The 17,609-nt window shown below is 35.4% G+C and overlaps 1 protein-coding gene across 1 annotated transcript in view; it reads left to right on the top strand.

Annotated features, from left to right (window-relative positions):
* SYT14 (synaptotagmin 14) overlaps nucleotides 1–15,943 on the top strand; it is a 156,075-nt gene extending 140,132 nt beyond the window's left edge. Inside the window, 2 exon segments of the mRNA XM_060088395.1 lie at nucleotides 11,590–11,779; nucleotides 15,630–15,943. Of these exon segments, the coding sequence (XP_059944378.1) occupies nucleotides 11,590–11,779; nucleotides 15,630–15,943 (504 nt within the window).
* The last annotated feature ends 1,666 nt before the right edge of the window (nucleotides 15,944–17,609 follow it).

The following is a 17,609-nucleotide window of genomic DNA, read 5'->3' on the forward strand; positions in this document are numbered from 1 at the left end:
GGGAAAAAAAGCAGGGCAAACAAGTCAGTTGAATAGGCTCTGTAGTAGACATCTGTTTTTTCTGCCTAGCATCCATGTCTTCTGTGGCCACAGTATCCAGATTTTGCTTGGGAGACCAACTTGCTCCTGTACTTTGGGTGAAGTGACTTCATTCCAAAGCCCAGAATTAGATCTCACGGGCCTTAACTAGTGTGAGTTCTAGGGTTTTGGTGAGAGCAATCAGGATGCTGTCTTCCTCTTTTCCACAACACTCAGAGCCACTGAAAACTTTGGCAACTTGGAGCGAAGAGTCTACCTGAGGATAAAGCCAAATTTGGGAAACAAGCCCAAGGAATGGAGGAGAACTGTTTCCTAGTGACATGGGTTGAAGCCTGGATCGGTGAGCACCTGAAGCTACCCTTGTATTAACTGTTATAGTACAGAAGCCAGTAAATTCCCTTGTGTCTTTTAAGCCAGTTAAATTTGGTAGCGGTTTGGTGGTTAAGTGCCTGAAGCTTCTCAGCACCAGGCTTCCCTGGAGGGAGGGAGACAGACTGATGTTCTGCAGGCTGAATCCTAGTGGAAGTGCAGGGGCCCATAGATGGCAGGAGGGCTTGCTGCTGCCATCCGGCTCTCTGTCCTTTTGGATGCTTTCTGTTTCTGTCCCTCCTGTGTTTTTGGTTGGGAGCTCTTGATGGCCTCTGTACCCTGTTGCTTTGGGGCAGACCCTTCCTGGGAGGGCCACTTCTTCCCCCGCCAGTAGCCATTGTCTGTCACTTGCAACCAAAAGCATCCTGATTCCAACACCACTCTGAAATTTAAACTGTCCACCCATCCACTGCTCATCCCAGTAAGTTATCCTTAGAGTCAATGGGTGTGTTTTTACCCCTACCAAAATACAGAATGTCTCTCCTTTACACTGGATTGGGGAGGGCGTGGAAGTGGAAGTGGGGTAAGATTTGGAGCAGCTATGCTGTTCTTGCTTTCTCCTTCCTGAAATTGCCGCTGGTTATCTCCTCTTTACCTTGTCTGATAGGCACTCAGTGCCTTGGGGCTAGGGAAGGGCCCCCGAGGAGCGAGCACCGCTATTGGAGATGCAGCTCACCTGGTTTGCAGCAGGTGGCTGCCCTCTGGTTACACTTCAGTGCCCTCATCGCTCCATTTCCAGGAAAGTATAATGGAAGCATTTTGGGTCAAATTACCTTAAAAAGCAGAAAATTTCTTCTAGCCACAGTGAAAAATAAATTCAACAGAAAATATTCAAATTCATAATAATTATCATTGTAGAGTTCAGCAGTTTTACCTTAAAAGTACTGAGTAGAAGTGGTTACAAGTAAGGTGGAGTCAGTTTAGTCTTAATAAAAAGCCCCATACGTTTACTTAATAGGAGTTCTGTTGTATTTTCAATCTTACTTTTTTCTCTCCATATTTACAAGTTCCTACCTGATTTTAACCTATTAGCACCATTAAAGACATGTAATGGCTGCCATAAGTACTAATTCTGCTTATGGTAAACATTATATAGAGTTTATTCACTTTTCTGAAAAATTAAATAATTTTTTTTCTACTTTTACAAAATTGCTTATAATCCTTCACCCTAGGGCAGAGGACTCAGGAGGAAAGAGAAGAAGTATTAAAAAAGAAATAAAGTATTATGTTAGATGGCAGGAAGTTATACTTTTACTTTAGGGAGCCTATGGGATGATTCCTTTAAGTAGACCCAATTATGACTGGGATTTGTTTGACTTTGGGTTAATCACCTGCAGTTACTGCCACCTAGGGAAGCCTCAATTATAAATTAATGATGGGGTCTGCAGTGAGAGTAGGTAGAGATTCCTGAATACACACTGAATGGAGCAGCATGCCCTGAGGAATAGTTGGAGGAAAGATGCCACTTGAGTATATAGTATCTGTATTTAATTTGTCTTTACTGCACTTGCTCTATTTATATAGTTATTCTGTACTGCTTTTGTTGTAATCAGTGATCCCCTTGGATTGCCACACCTATACCAATCCTGGATAGGCAGTTACACTGATAGCAATAGAAAGACCATGAGATTAGCACACTTTTTCTAAGGTATAAATGCAGAATGAACTCTTCAGACAATAGTTTTTTGGTTTTTGGTTTTTGGTTTTTCTGTTAAATACTACTGTATTTCAGCTGGGCTTACTAAAATAGAATATGATCACCAAGAATCTTATCACTCTTGCTTTTTTTTGTTGGGCTTAGAGACAAGAACGTTTTTGCAGTAGTAAAGCAGGGAGATAAGTTAGCTGTTTTTCTCAGGAGCAAGAAAGACCTTTCCCAAGACTTTCTCAGGACATCACTTTGTTGCGCAAACTTGGCAATATGACCTCTGTGTTGATAAGAAAATATTAGATTCACATCTTATTATCTGACAGTAGGTTAATATGAAAAATGCTATACTATGAAAAATGTATTTCACAGTATTCTAACAGATGCTGCTAGTATAATAGCCTAATGTAGCAAATGCACCAAATGTGCTTGAGCATGTTTTTGACACTATTTTCATAAGTGATGATATATCCTAATTGAAACTTACTAAAATTATGTTTTCTCCTCCAACTGTCATGAAAACATACCAAACTGTGTTTTGTGTACCCATGATTTAGGAATATAAGATTTATCTTCCTTTTGGTTTTCTCCTCTATGGTTTAGAGTTAGATTTGAAAATATGAGATTTTTATCCCTCTGAATATTAGTCCCATGAACTAATTCAGTCACCAAGTATGTATTAATTCTCCTTGATTACTCGTATAGGCCAACCTAGATTCAAACTTGAAGACTTGTATAAGACATTTTTAGATTTTTTTAATCTAAAAATCTAAATCTGTAATTTTTAAATCTAAAAACTTGTTATAGAAAATAGTATTATAGTCTTTTTTTTTAACTCATGGAGTGAATCCCTTTAGGAATGTTCAAAGAAAGTCCTAAACATTTTTATTATTGTTTATTTGTATATGTTGTATCCTTGTATCATGTAATTCTTTCATTAAACCTTTTTTCCGGTGAAAACAAGCACATAGTAGAAAAGTGTAAAAGGCAGAAATGTACAACCCATCTGACTACCATCCAGGTCAAGAAATAAAACATTACCAGTACCCCTCAGAAGCCCCCATGTCCTTCCTAATCACTATTTCTTCTCTCCCCACCCCTAGAGTTAACCACAATTTTGACTTTTAAATTAATCACTTTCTTGCTCTCTTTATAGTTTTACCACCTATTCATGCATCTGAAATACTATGGTTTAGTTTTGCCTGGTCTTTATTTGGTTTTTGTTTTGGTTTTTTGTTGTTGAAATTTACATAAATGGAACCATACAGCTAAATATCCTTTTAGGTTCAGCATTTTACACTCAAAATCATGTTTGTAAATGTAGTTATAATTAGTTTCATTGCTGTATAGTGTATATATACTGTATGTACAGTATAGTTGCTGAATTATATGAAGTCACCACAAATTGTTTATCTATTCCACTCTTTGGGGTCATTATAAATAATGCTACTATGGACGTACTTTCGTATGTCTCTTAGTAAACATTGCACATATTTCTGATCGAGATGTATATATATGGAATTGACAGGTATTAAGGTATGTGTATTTTTAACATTTAAAAAAAACATATCACTTTACACTATAACCATTGGAATATGAGACTTCCCATTTCTAAGTGTCCTCACCACATTATTGTTTTAGCTCAGCTATTTGTTGTGTAGTGTTAGCTCATGGTTTTAATTTCCTTTTCCTTGATTAGTAATGAAGTTGAACATCATTTCACATATTTATTGACCATTCTTTTGTGAAAGTGCTGATTCAAGTATCTGTCAAGTGTTTTTATATTGTGTTGTCTTTTTCTTATTGATTTATAGGTATTCTTTACATATTTGGGATTTGAGCTAATTGTGAAGTATATGTGTTTCAGAGATGTTCCACTTTTGTTGTAAATTAAGTGTCTATTATGCATGGATTAATTAGTGGACTTTCTATTTAACAGTCTCTTAGATATTGTTTTATCACGTTGTCTTAAATAATGTACCTTTATTATAAATTTTGATACTCAGTAGAGCAGAGCCCCCTATCTTGTAATTTATTTTATTATTTTTATTCTGGTAAGAACATTTAACATGATATCTACCCTTTAACAAATTTTAAGTATACAATGTTGTTGACTGTAGATATAATGTTGTACAGCAGATCTCTGGAACTTAATCATCTTGCAGAACTGAAACTTTATACCCATTGAACAGCAACTCTCCATTTCCCCCTCCTCCAGCCCCTAGCAACCCCCATTCTACTCTCTGCTCCTATGACTGACTATTTTAGATATCGCATATAAATGGAACCACACAGTATTTGTCTGTGACTGACTTGTTTCACTTAGCATAATGTCCTCCAGGTTCATCCATGTTCTCACATATGGCAGATTTCCTTCTTTTTTAAGACTAAATGATATTTCATTGTATATATATACCACATACATTTTAAGAATTAGCTTGTTAAGTTCCACAAAGAAACCTGTTGAGATCTTGATTATGATTGCATTTTTTTATTAGTTTCTGCTTTATAACAAAGTGAATCAGTCATACATATACATCTGTTCCCACATCCTTTCCCTCTTGCGTCTCCCTCCCTCCCACCCTCCCTATCCCACCCCTCCAGGTGGTCACCAAGCACCGAGCTGATCTCCCTGTGCTATGCGGCTGCTTCCCACTATCTATCTACCTTACGTTTGGTAGTGTATATATGTCCATGCCTCTCTCTCGCTTTGTCACAGCTTACCCTTTCCCCTCCCCATATCCTCAAGTCCATTCTCAAGTAGGTCTGTGTCTTTATTCCTGTTTTACCCCTAGGTTCTTCATGACATTTTTTTTCTTAAATTCCATATATATGTGTTAGCATATGGTATTTGTCTTTCTCTTTCTGACTTACTTCACTCTGTATGACAGACTCTAGGTCTACCCACCTCATTACAAATAGCTCAGTTTCATTTCTTTTTATGGCTGAGTAATATTCCATTGTATATATGTGCCACATCTTCTTTATCCATTCATCCGATGATGGACACTTAGGTTGTTTCCATCTCCGGGCTATTGTGAATAGAGCTGCAATGAACATTTTGGTACATGTCTCTTTTTGAATTATGGTTTTCTCAGGGTATATGCCTGGTAGTGGGATTGCTGGGTCATATGGTAGTTCTATTTGTAGTTTTTTAAGGAACCTCCATACTGTTCTCCATAGTGGCTGTACCAATTCACATTCCCACCAGCAGTGCAAGAGTGTTCCCTTTTCTCCACACCCTCTCCAGCATTTATTGTTTGTAGATTTCTTGATGATGGCCATTCTGACTGATGTGAGATGATATCTCATTGTAGTTTTGATTTGCATTTCTCTAATGATTAATGATGTTGAGCATTCTTTCATGTGTTTGATGGCAGTCTGTATATCTTCTTTGGAGAAATGCCTGTTTAAGTCTTCTGCCCATTTTTGGATTGGGTTGTTTGGTTTTTTGCTATTGAGCTGCATGAGCTGCTTATAAATTTTGGAGATTAATCCTTTGTCAGTTGCTTCATTTGCAAATATTTTCTCCCATTCTGAGGGTTGTCTTTTGGTCTTCTTTATGGTTTCCTTTGCTGTGCAAAAGCTTTGAAGTTTCATTAGGTCCCATTTGTTTATCTTTGTTTTTATTTCCATTTCTCTAGGAGGTGGGTCCAAAAGGATCTTGCTGTGATTTATGTCATAGAGTGTTCTGCCTATGTTTTCCTCTAAGAGTTTGATAGTTTCTGGCCTTACATTTAGGTCTTTAATCCATTTTGAGCTTATTTTTGTGTATGGTGTTAGGGAATGATCTAATCTCATACTTTTACATGTCCCCGTCCAGTTTTCCCAGCACCACTTATTGAAGAGACTGTCCTTTCTCCACTGTACATTCCTGCCTCCTTTATCAAAGATAAGTTGACCATATGTGCGTGGGTTTATCTCTGGGCTTTCTATCCTGTTCCATTGATCTATCTTTCTGTTTTTGTGCCAGTACCACACTGTCTTGATTACTGTAGCTTTGTAGTTTAGTCTGAAGTCAGGGAGCCTGATTCCTCCAGCTCCATTTTTCATTCTCAAGATTGCTTTGGCTATTCGGGGTCTTTTGTTTTTCCAAACAAATTTTGAAATTTTTTGTTCTAGTTCTGTGAAAAATGCCAGTGGTAGTTTGATAGGGATTGCATTGAATCTGTAGATTGCTTTGGGTAGTAGAGTCATTTTCACAATATTGATTCTTCCAATCCAGGAACATGGTACATCTCTCCATCTATTTGTATCATCTTTAATTTCTTTCATCAGTGTCTTATAATTTTCTGCATACAGGTCTTTTGTCTCCTTTGGTAGGTTTATTCCTAGATATTTTATTCTTTTTGTTGCAGTGGTAAATGGGAGTGTTTTCTTGATTTCACTTTCAGATTTTTCATCATTAGTGTACAGGAATGCCAGAGATTTCCGTGCATTAATTTTGTATCCTACTACTTTACTGAATTCATTGATTAGCTCTAGTAGTTTTCTAGTAGCATCTTTAGGATTCTCTATGTATAGTATCACAGCATCTGCAAACAGTGACAGCTTTACTTCTTCTTTTCCAGTTTAGATTCCTTTTATTTCCTTTTCTTCTCTGATTGCTGTGGCTAAAACTTCCAAAACTAGGTTGAATAAGAGTGGTGAGAGTGGGCAGCCTTGTCTTGTTCCTGATCTTAGTGGAAATAGTTTCAGTTTTTCACCACTGAGGACGATGTTGGCTGTGGGTTTGTCATATATGGCCTTTATTATGTTGAGGAAAGTTCCCTCTATGCCTACTTTCTGCAGGGTTTTTATCGTAAATGGGTATTGAATTTTGTCGAAAGCTTTCTCTGCATCTATTGAGATGATCATATGGTTTTTCTCCTTCAGTTTGTTAATATGGTGTATCACGTTGATTGATTTGCGTATATTGAAGAATCCTTGCATTCCTGGAATAAACCCCACTTGATCATGGTGTATGATCCTTTTAATGTGCTGTTGGATTCTGTTTGCTAGTATTTTGTTGAGGATTTTTGCATCTATGTTCATCAGTGATATTGGCCTATAGTTTTCTTTCTTTGTGACATCCTTGCCTGGTTTTGGTATCAAGGTGATGGTGGTCTGTAGAATGAGTTTGGGAGTGCTCCTCCCTCTGCTATATTTTGGAAGAGTTTGAGAAGGATAGGTGTTAGTTCTTCTCTAAATGTTTGATAGAATTCACCTGTGAAGCCATCTGGTCTTGGGCTTTTGTTTGTTGGAAGATTTTTAATCACAGTTTCAATTTCAGTGCTTGTGATTGGTCTCTTCATATTTTCTATTTCTTCCTGATTCAGTCTTGGCAGGTTGTGCATTTCTAAGAATTTGTCCATTTCTTCCAGGTTGTCCATTTTATTGGCATAGAGTTGCTTGTAGTAATCTCTCATGATCTTTTGTATTTCTGCAGTGTCAGTTGTTACTTCTCCTTTTTCATTTCTAATTCTATTGATTTGAGTCTTCTCCCTTTTTTTTTTTGATGAGTCTGGCTAATGGTTTATCAATTTTGTTTATCTTCTCAAAGAACGAGCTTTTAGTTTTATTGATCTTTCCTATCATTTCCTTCATTACTTTTTCATTTATTTCTGATCTGATCTTTATGATTTCTTTCCTTCTGCTAACTTTGGGGTTTTTTTGTTCTTCTTTATCTAATTGCTTTAGGTGCAGGGTCAGTTTGTTTACTCGAGATGTTTCCTGTTTCTTAAGGTGGGATTGTATTGCTATAAACTTCCCCCTTAGAACTGCTTTTGCTGCGTCCCATAGGTTTTGGGTCGTCGTGTCTCCATTGTCATTTGTTTCTAGGTATTTTTTTATTTCCTCTTTGATTTCTTCAGTGATCACTTCGTTATTAAGTAGTGTATTGTTTAGCCTCCATGTGTTTGTATTTTTTACAGATCTTTTCCTGTAATTGATGTCTAGTCTCATAGAATTGTGGTCGGAAAAGATACTTGATACAATTTCAATTTTCTTAAATTTACCAAGGCTTGATTTGTGACCCAAGATATGATCTATTCTGGAGAATGTTCCATGAGCACTTGAAAAAAGTGTGTATTCTGTTGTTTTTGGATGGAATGTCCTATAAATATCAATGAAGTCCATCTTGTTTAATGTATCATTTAAGGCTTGTGTTTCCTTATTTATTTTCATTTTGGATGATCTGTCCATTGGTGAAAGTGGGGTGTTAAAGTCCCCTACTTTTATTGTGTTACTGTCGATTTCCCCTTTTATGGCTGTTAGTATTTGCCTTATGTATTGAGGTGCTCCTATGTTGGGTGCATAAATACTTACAATTGTTATATTTTCTTCTTGGATCCATCCCTTGATCATTATGTAGTGTCCTTCTTTGTCTCTTCTAATAGTCTTTATTTTAAAGTCTATTTTGTCTGATATAAGAATTGCTACTCCAGCTTTCTTTTGATTTCCATGTGCATGGAATATCTTTTTCCATCCCCTTACTTTCAATCTGTATGTGCCTCTAGGTCTGAAGTGGGTTTCTTGTAGACAGCATATATATGGGTCTTGTTTTTGTATCCATTCAGCCAATCTGTGTCTTTTGGTGGGAGCGTTTAGTCCATTTACATTTAAGGTAATTATCGATATGTATGTTCCTATTCCCATTTCCTTAATTGTTTTGGGTTCGTTATTGTAGGTATTTTCCTTCTGTTGTGTTTCTTGCCTAGAGAAGTTCCTTTAGCATTTGTTGTAAAGCTGGTTTGGTGGTGCTGAACTCTCTCAGCTTTTGCTTATCTGTAAAGGTTTTAATTTCTCCATCAAATCTGAATGAGATCCTTGCTGGGTAGAGTAATCTTGGTTGCAGGTTTTTCTCCTTCATCACTTTAAATATGTCCTGCCACTCCCTTCTAGCTTTATGATTGCATTTAATCCATCAATTTGGAGACAGTATTACAAAACTGAACCTTATAATTCATTAACATAGTATATATAGCACTTCTAAATTTCTCTCAATAATAGTCATAGTTTTCTGTATAGAGTCCTCGCATGTCATTTGTACATTTATTCCTAGATATTTTATATTTTATGTTGTAATAAATGTTATTTTGAAATAAATGTTATTTTCAGATTTGTTCCTGGTATATAGCAATATATGGATTCTTAAATTTTAGCTTTGCAGGCAACTGTAATACCTCTGTGGAGTTGATTAGATTTCACATGTGCATAACTATATGGTATGCACATAAGGACAGTCCAAGTCATTATACTTTTTATTTCATTTTATTGCCTTTCATAAGGCTAGGACCTTCACTGGCTGGAATCTCCAGTGCAATGCTGATTAGAAGTGGTAATAGTTGACATCATTGTCACATCCCCAATTTCAAAGGGGAAACATTACAAAAAATTAAGTATGATGTTATATGTTGCTCGATTTGGTTTGCTCAGTGTTTATTTAGAGTTTTGAATCTAAGTTTATGAATGAGAAAATCCTGTAATTTTTTAATCATGTCCTTGTCAGGTTTTGGTTTTAAGGTTTTGCTAGTTTCTTACAGGAAACTGGGGAGTGTTTCCTCTTTTCCTGTTATCTGAAAGAGTTTGCATAAGACTAATATTATTAATTAGAATTCACTATTGTAACCATCCGGCTAAAGTTTTTGAGTTTTATTTTGTTGGTGTTGGAAAGGTTTTTAATTGCAAATTCAATTTCTTCATTAAGACTGTTCAGATATTCTATTTCTTCTTGTGTCCATTTTGCTTAGTTGTACTATTCTAGGAGTATGTCCATTTCATCAAAATTTCAAATTTGTTGGAAGAAAGCTGTTCTTACTCATTTTTAAAAAATCTTTTCATGGCCTATAGAATATGTGGTAGTGTCTTTTTTCATTCCTGATATGTTTTCATTTGTGCCTTGTCTCTTTTTTTCTTAATTGGCCTAACGTTTATCTATTTTTATTAATCTTTTCAAATAACTTGTTTTCATTATCATTTAGTTACCCATTGATTATTTATATTTGTATCCTTAGTTTCCAAATTTATAGGAATTTTCTTCACTAGAACTTTGTTTGGATTTCTAGCTGATTCAAAAAACATTCTGAATGATTTCCATCATTTGAAATTCATTTTTGAAATTCGGTTGCTTTTTTAAATTAATTAATTAATTTGTTTGTTTGTTTGTTTTTGGCTGCATTGGGTCTTTGTTGCTGCGCGCAGGCTTTCTCTAGTTGCAGCGAGTGGGGGCCACTCTTCATTGCGGTGCACTCCTCTTGTTGTGGAGCACGGGCTCTAGGCACGTGGGCTTCAGTAGTTGTGGCTCACAGGCTTAGTTGCTCTGTGGCATGTGGGATCTTCCCAAACCAGGGATCAAACCTATGTCCCCTGCATTGGCAGGCAGATTCTTAACCACTGTGCCACCAGGGAAGTTCCCGTTTGCTTTTTTTTTTTTTTCGCGGTACGTGGGCCTCCCACTGTTGTGGCCCCTCAGGCTCAGTGGCCATGGCTCACGGGCCCAGCCACTCCGCGGCATGTGGGATCTTCCCAGACCGGTGCACGAACCCGTGTCCCCTGCAACGGCAGGCGGACTCTCAACCACTGCGCCACCAGGGAAGCCCCCGTTTGCTTTGTTAATAAATATTTTTGTAAAAAATCCACTGCATGCTTGAGAAAATGTATGCTTTATAGTTGTTGGATGGAGTGTTCTGCATATTACCATTAGGTCAGTTTTACTTATTGTGATATTCGAATCTTCTACATCATTACTGTATTTATTTGCCTGCTTGTTTGGTCAGTTACTGAAAGGAGTATGTGGACAACCCCACTGGTTGTGGATTTGCCTATTTCTCTTTCTAGTTCTGGCAATTTTTTGCTTCTTTGAGCCCATGTTATTAAATAATGCAAATTTGGAATTACTTTATCTTCCTGGTAAGTTTGCAGTTTTTTCATTATTGAGTGTACCTCTTTATCTCTAGTAATAGTTACTGCCTTAAAGCTAACCTTGGCTGATACTAATGTAGTTACACCGATTTTCTTTTGGTTATTATTTGCATGGTAAATATTTTCCCACCCTTTTTTTTTTCAATTTCTGTATATCAGTGTTTTACATATTGACTTATAAGTAGCAGATTTTGTGTTTATTTAATCAAAGTCTGCCGATCTTTGTCTTTAAAGGTCAGTTAAGACATTTACATTTAATGTAATTGAGTCTGAATCTGTGTCGGTCTTTTAAGGTCAATACATCTTTTAAACAATTTTTTACATTCAGGAAAGAGTTCATTGACACCTTTGAGTTTAAGAAATTTATCTTCTCTGATTTGTATCCAAACATGCAAGAATTTATGAGACCTTCTCATCTCCGGTCATTCCTTTGACTGCTGTATAATGAAAAGAGATCCAGGAACTAAAATATGCTAAGAACATTTCTAATCTAGTGTTTTGGGAATTTTGCTTACAACTCTTGTTTTTATCATGACTTATCTACCTAATTCCAATAAACAGGGCATTGCCAATGTATCTATTAATATATCTTTTTTTACAAAATACTATAAAGATTTCATTTTTGATTGCAGGGCTGTAACTCCCAAATGAGCGTGTCAGAAGTCTCCTGTAGTGAAAGTACATCCTCCTGTCAGTCTCTTGAACATGGCTCAGTTCCAGAAATTCTCATTGGCCTGCTTTATAATGCCACAACTGGAAGACTATCAGCAGAAGTGATAAAAGGCAGCCACTTCAAAAACTTGGCAGCAAACAGACCACCCAGTGAGTGAAAAATATTTTTCTTAATTCTAGTGCTTTCTGTACTTATGAGACTCGCAGTGTAGGGGCTTCAGTCCTATCATTTAGTCTTAACCAATCAATGATGGTTTAATCATCAGCTAATCTGTTTCATGTTTTCTATTTCCAGCCATTGGGGAAGTAGACAGATCTGAAATTCAAAATATTAATTGTAAGGTGACAAGACTTTAACTTTTTCAGCATCTGCAGAATGAATTAGCCCTATCATAGCCATTATCTTCTAATGCCAGAAAAAGTTACAGGTTTTTTTTTAAAGGTAGTAACACTCCACAAATATGATGACGAATGCTTATAGCTGTTGTTTTTAACTGAAGATCGATGTCGTGTTTCCTGTCTGCATGCAGTACTATGAACTAATGTGTATACTTCTATATTTTTCCTTCTTTTCTCCCTTAACAATTTAAGAAAAAACTGTTTCTTCACATTTTTCCTCCTTTAAAATTATAAATCAGTACTGCCAGCAGAATCTTTTCTTAAATGGAATGTGCTTTGCTTTTACCAGGACAAACAGAATAAGGAATAGTTTGATATTTATGCTCGATGCTAGGAAAAGAAAGCTAGATGGTATAGATACCTCTGCCCTGTCTATATGCCTCTCACTCCTCTCTCCTTATCTCCCTCCCAGCTCAGGAGGCTGGGGATAGGTTATGCACAGAGAAATTGTCACGCAGTATACGTCCAAAATTGTTTATTGTTATCTGTAGAAATAAACTGGGAAAGTAGCAGCCTCTTTATATTTCTGTAAAATTAAAGCTGTTAATAACGGCCTAAACTCAAAATTTTAAAGAAAATCTTGAATAATAATGGCAATCTTAAATTTGTTTAACAATTTCTCACAGACTTGCTTGAAGCAATATTTCACTCCAAGTATCAAATAATTGTTGGAGGGGAAACTTTTTTCCACCCTTGAATTAACTTTACTTCTAAATATCCTAAAAATTATTTTTTCAATCAAAGTGAAAAGTCATAAAAATATATTTAGTGTGCCCTCAGTAGTACTGGAAACCTCACTTCTTACATACATCATGCAATGTATCTGTCCCTTCATTAAACGTCAGAAGGCCAAAATTAGATTTCTATTTCTACCGTTGGACAGTGACCTAACTTCCCTAAGGCTGTTTCCTTATATGTAAAATTAAGGTTGTGTTTCTCACAGGGTAACTGTGATACTCAAATCAGATAAAGGCACATAAAAAGGATGGAATTATTATTGTCCCCTTTTTCCTTTCAGAAGGAAACATTCAGAGGGTGGAAAAAAGCAATTACTAGAGTAAAGAGCTTTGGAAGTGTGACTTGGTTATCTTCATTAATCCACACTAGGAATGCAAACTCAAATGGCCTGGGAAGTAACTTAAATGAGCAGAATTTGTAGATGAAAGAGAAGGAGCATGGAGAGGCCTTTGATAAATGCAGGGGTGCACACCCTGCCTTAAGACATTCAGGTTCAAAATTTTTGAACACGGTCTATTATTTGGGGTTACATTTAGCCACAAGCTGTCAGTTTGCAATTCCTGCTTTAGCTAATAGTTTAACTCTTTGACAAATCTTTAACTTGAAATGCTAGAAAGCAGCAGAATGAAATGACAGATTTGCCTTTCTGTCCCTGCTGAACCCACTCTGATAGAAACAGAGAAACACTAATCAGAACTAAAATGAAGCAGGGGGTGGGTGGAGGTAGGGGTGGACAATAAACAAGTTAAGAGAACTTTGCATCCACAACATAGAGTAGATCTATCAGGTTAAAGAATAGGTTGTAGCAATTTCCATTATTTTAGAATTAGATCTTCAGTAGTAGGACAGTTCATGGTATTAGCTGGGAAGTAACTAGTAGGTAAATGTAAGTCAACATTAAAACTAATTATATGAAGTAGAGTATTTACAAAGTAAAATATGACAGTTTTATCAGTTTGTCTATTATATATAAGATTGTGACCCTTCATATATACCTAGGTTCTAAACTTTGAACTATGTTATAGACTGACTAATTCAATTTTTATCCCAAGGGAACAGAGGTAACATTCAAGAACAAAAATTTTGGTAGTTCTATTTTATTTTGCATAACTTAATTTTATATTACATTGGGAGTAAAAAAAAAAGTGTTTGAAATGTTAAATATTGCATGGATAAACTTAAAAATTTAGAAAAATAATAATAATAATGATCCTTTAATGACTTTTATTCAGTCTTTTATGGTCCAATAATTTGCATGATTCTATGTTCAATGTGCTTTAGACCAAGAAAATATCATTATAAAGGTGTCCCCCTTTAAAACAGTGTAATTTTTGTTTAAGATTACACAATGACCTTAAAAATTCTCATTCCATGAAATTTACCCAACATACCCTTTTTTCAACCCTCTACCTGAATTAAAATGCTAAAGTTTTGTGTTCTTCCACTCCAGTGAACAGTGTTTCCTCTTTAATTCTAACCTTTGACCCTCTTTCACCCAACAATTGACATCTGGTCATTATTTCTTTTACTGCTTTCCACCCCCTGTTGTCAGATGGACTGTTCTGTTGTCTAAAACACTTGATAGGTGGACAGGTTTATATAATCCGAGGTGAGTTCCTGTAGAGGCTAATTGGATGTTGTCTTTTCATGCAAAAACAAAATACCCTAAAACTTGCCAGCAGTGAAGCTGTCCACCATGTTGATTTCCAAAAAAAATGCACATTTATTATCTGTGGTACTTTAAATAAAACTAACTTAGAATTTATCTCTGATTATGGATGATGGTATTCAGAGTATCTATAAAACTAGCAAAACTTTTTAAACTAAAGGTTTATTTTTTCATTCATTATATTTTGATTCATAAGTAGAAATAGATATTTCATGAGAAATATTGCAATTTTCATTAAAATTAATTGAAATTTTGATATGAAGTACACATGATGGATCTACATGCTGAATATAATTTGCATGAGTCTAAAGAACTTGAAAACACAGTTGTTTGAAAAGAGGGTTTATCTCCCAAGTAACCAGGTAATGAACTGTTATGTTTCACTTGGTACACTAAACATCACATCAATTTTTTTTTTATAATTCATGAAAATAGTTAAGATACCATACCTAAAATTTCACATTAAATTGTGCCAAAAAGGAATCCTGTAGTATTTAACTATCCAAAAAGCACATTAAATGTATTCTTGCATGAAACCAGGAGACAGTTTTACTTGATTTGCTAAACTTTGAGCCCTTAGTGCATTTGGCTTCATTTTGGCCCTTAAATGTTTTAAAAATATATTTAAAAACCACATCCATGCAGAGATTTTTTTGACATTTCATCCTAAGCTGTTTTGATGTCATCTTTGCATTCCTGTCTTTCTCTTTTCCTCTTTACCATTTGCCTTCATTTCTATTTGTTTGTTTATTCTTACACTCTGAAAGCACAGTGGAATGCTTTACAGTGTTGTGGCTAATTGAGCTTGCTAAGTGTTTATTAATGCTATGATGTCCTGCTTAGTGAAGCTAAACGGGGGTGGGGATGGGAAGGGTGGGTAGTGGGAGGTCAAGGATGGGGGTGGGAGGGTGGAGGAAGGATTATGAGGTATACCTTTAAATTCTAACTATAATGTAGAAATAGTGAGGTTAAGATATTATTACCCCAAAAAGATTTTATGCCTACATAGCATTCTCTGTACTTGTCACATTTTATTATCATTTAATCAAAATGGAATTATTGGATTTCTACTAAACATGGTATACACCATATCCTTATAAAGTATAAACACTTAATCTTCTCAGCAAGTGTTACAAGAAAGACGTTTTGAGTTTGTTTCAAATGATATTTGTGGTATGTTGTTTTTTTCTATAGATACATATGTTAAATTAACTCTACTGAATTCCATGGGTCAAGAGATGTCCAAATGCAAGACATCCATCCGCAGAGGGCAGCCAAATCCAGTATACAAGGAAACTTTTGTTTTTCAAGTGGCCCTATTTCAACTCTCTGATGTGACACTCATACTGTCTGTGTATAACAAACGCAGCATGAAAAGAAAAGAGATGATAGGCTGGATTTCTTTAGGTCTGAACAGCTCTGGAGAAGAGGAACTCAATCACTGGACTGAAATGAAAGAGTCGAAAGGACAGCAAGTATGTAGATGGCACGCGTTGCTAGAGTCGTGATGACTAGGATTAATGAGCAATTGCAGTTCAAGGCAGCATCATTTCTGAGTACAACATTACTCTTCTTACCTAGTCACCATGGGAAGATCTTTTCTTTGAAGAATCATCTTTAACATTCTACCCAAATGCTTTAAATTCTGTGGAAAGAACATCTAATACTGACATAAATGAAGAAAAGAAGTGTCTCTAGTAGAGCTTGTTTGAGAAAATGAGAAACTTTCATCTTTCTTAAACTGACAATCCTCCAGAGCTTTAAGAGCATCCTTTTGGTTTGAAGTTAATTTAACTTTAGCAAAAGAGCCAATAATTTTATGAAAAATCAAAGTTATAAATTATTTTGAAAATCAGAATTTTTAGTTGCAGCACTCTTTTAGGTCACCCTACATACTATACACAAGATGTATTTTGACTGGCTCATCCCTGGTGTTCGTAATGTTCTTTAATATGAGAAAGTCGTTCTCCAGCGTTGTCAGTCAGATCTAATGGTGAAAGGTTTCAATCACATTGAAAATCATTTTATTTCAGATATTTTCCCTTTGTGCACTTAGTTTTGTTGTGCCTCGGTTCTTCTCAATAGCACTAAATCTAAGTGCAAGCAAGTATTCATTTTCATAAGGGAATGTTTTTTATGTGTTATTTTAAGAAAAGCTCACTTCTTCAATTGCCTCTGATTTTGCCTGATCCAAAGAGACCAAGTTATTCTACTGGTCCCTTGCAAGTCTTCTAGACAGGTTGTACTGTAGACCATGTAACTTTCTGTTGAAAGCACTTCCTGTATTCTTGTATTCCAATGTAGGAAGCTAATAGAGCAGGACTTCACTTTAAAATCTCTTTCAATGGTTGACTCTTTAAAATTGTAATAATGTGAAAATACATTTTTTACAAACTAAAAAAATACAGTGAATAAGCTGTTGAAAATCGAAAACAATTCAAGTTAAAGAAAATTTTAATCATCTGCTCTGAGTATTTAGTAACCAACACTGCATAAAGCAGGTAGCATTCAAATAAGAAACAGTTCTCTTCACTCTTACTTCAATTTGTATTTGTGATCTAAAGACTCTCCAGTTCTAAGTGTGAATCAGAACATCATGTTAAAAACAGTTCTGAGATTCCTTAAGAAGTTTCTAGTGACTTGTGACTAGATTTTATGAAATTTACAGGTACGTTCTTCAGCGTGATGTCATCCTGTGCCTTCCATGTAAGTTAAATTTGCTCATACAGCTTGAAAGTTGTATTTGCAAAATTAGGCCTTCAATTTTTATAAATGTGAAGATTAGATTCCTCAGAACAGTGTCACAAGATCTTTATTTCCTCTGAAGTATGTAAAAGTTGTATAATGTGCTAATTTTTTTAAATGGCAAGGCATTTGTTGTTTTATATTTAGGAACTCTGATTACCAGGAATATTATAAGCTGTTTTCTTTTTAATTTTGCTTCTTATCCAATATATAATTTTATGCATATACTTTATTAAATAGAATATGTTTTGTATATATGAAAATATTTTTTTTCTCTTTCTAATTTCTAGTTAAATTAGAAACATACTATTTACCAATTACTAAAAAGCGGTATATCATTGTTCCTAGTCCCAACTAAGTACTATGTATTATTATAAGCTAGAACTTGTTATTACCATAATAACAAAACCATGCATAGATATTATTACT

Source organism: Mesoplodon densirostris, chromosome 2 (genome assembly GCF_025265405.1).
Source record: "Mesoplodon densirostris isolate mMesDen1 chromosome 2, mMesDen1 primary haplotype, whole genome shotgun sequence".
NCBI classification, from domain to species: Eukaryota; Metazoa; Chordata; class Mammalia; order Artiodactyla; family Ziphiidae; genus Mesoplodon; species Mesoplodon densirostris.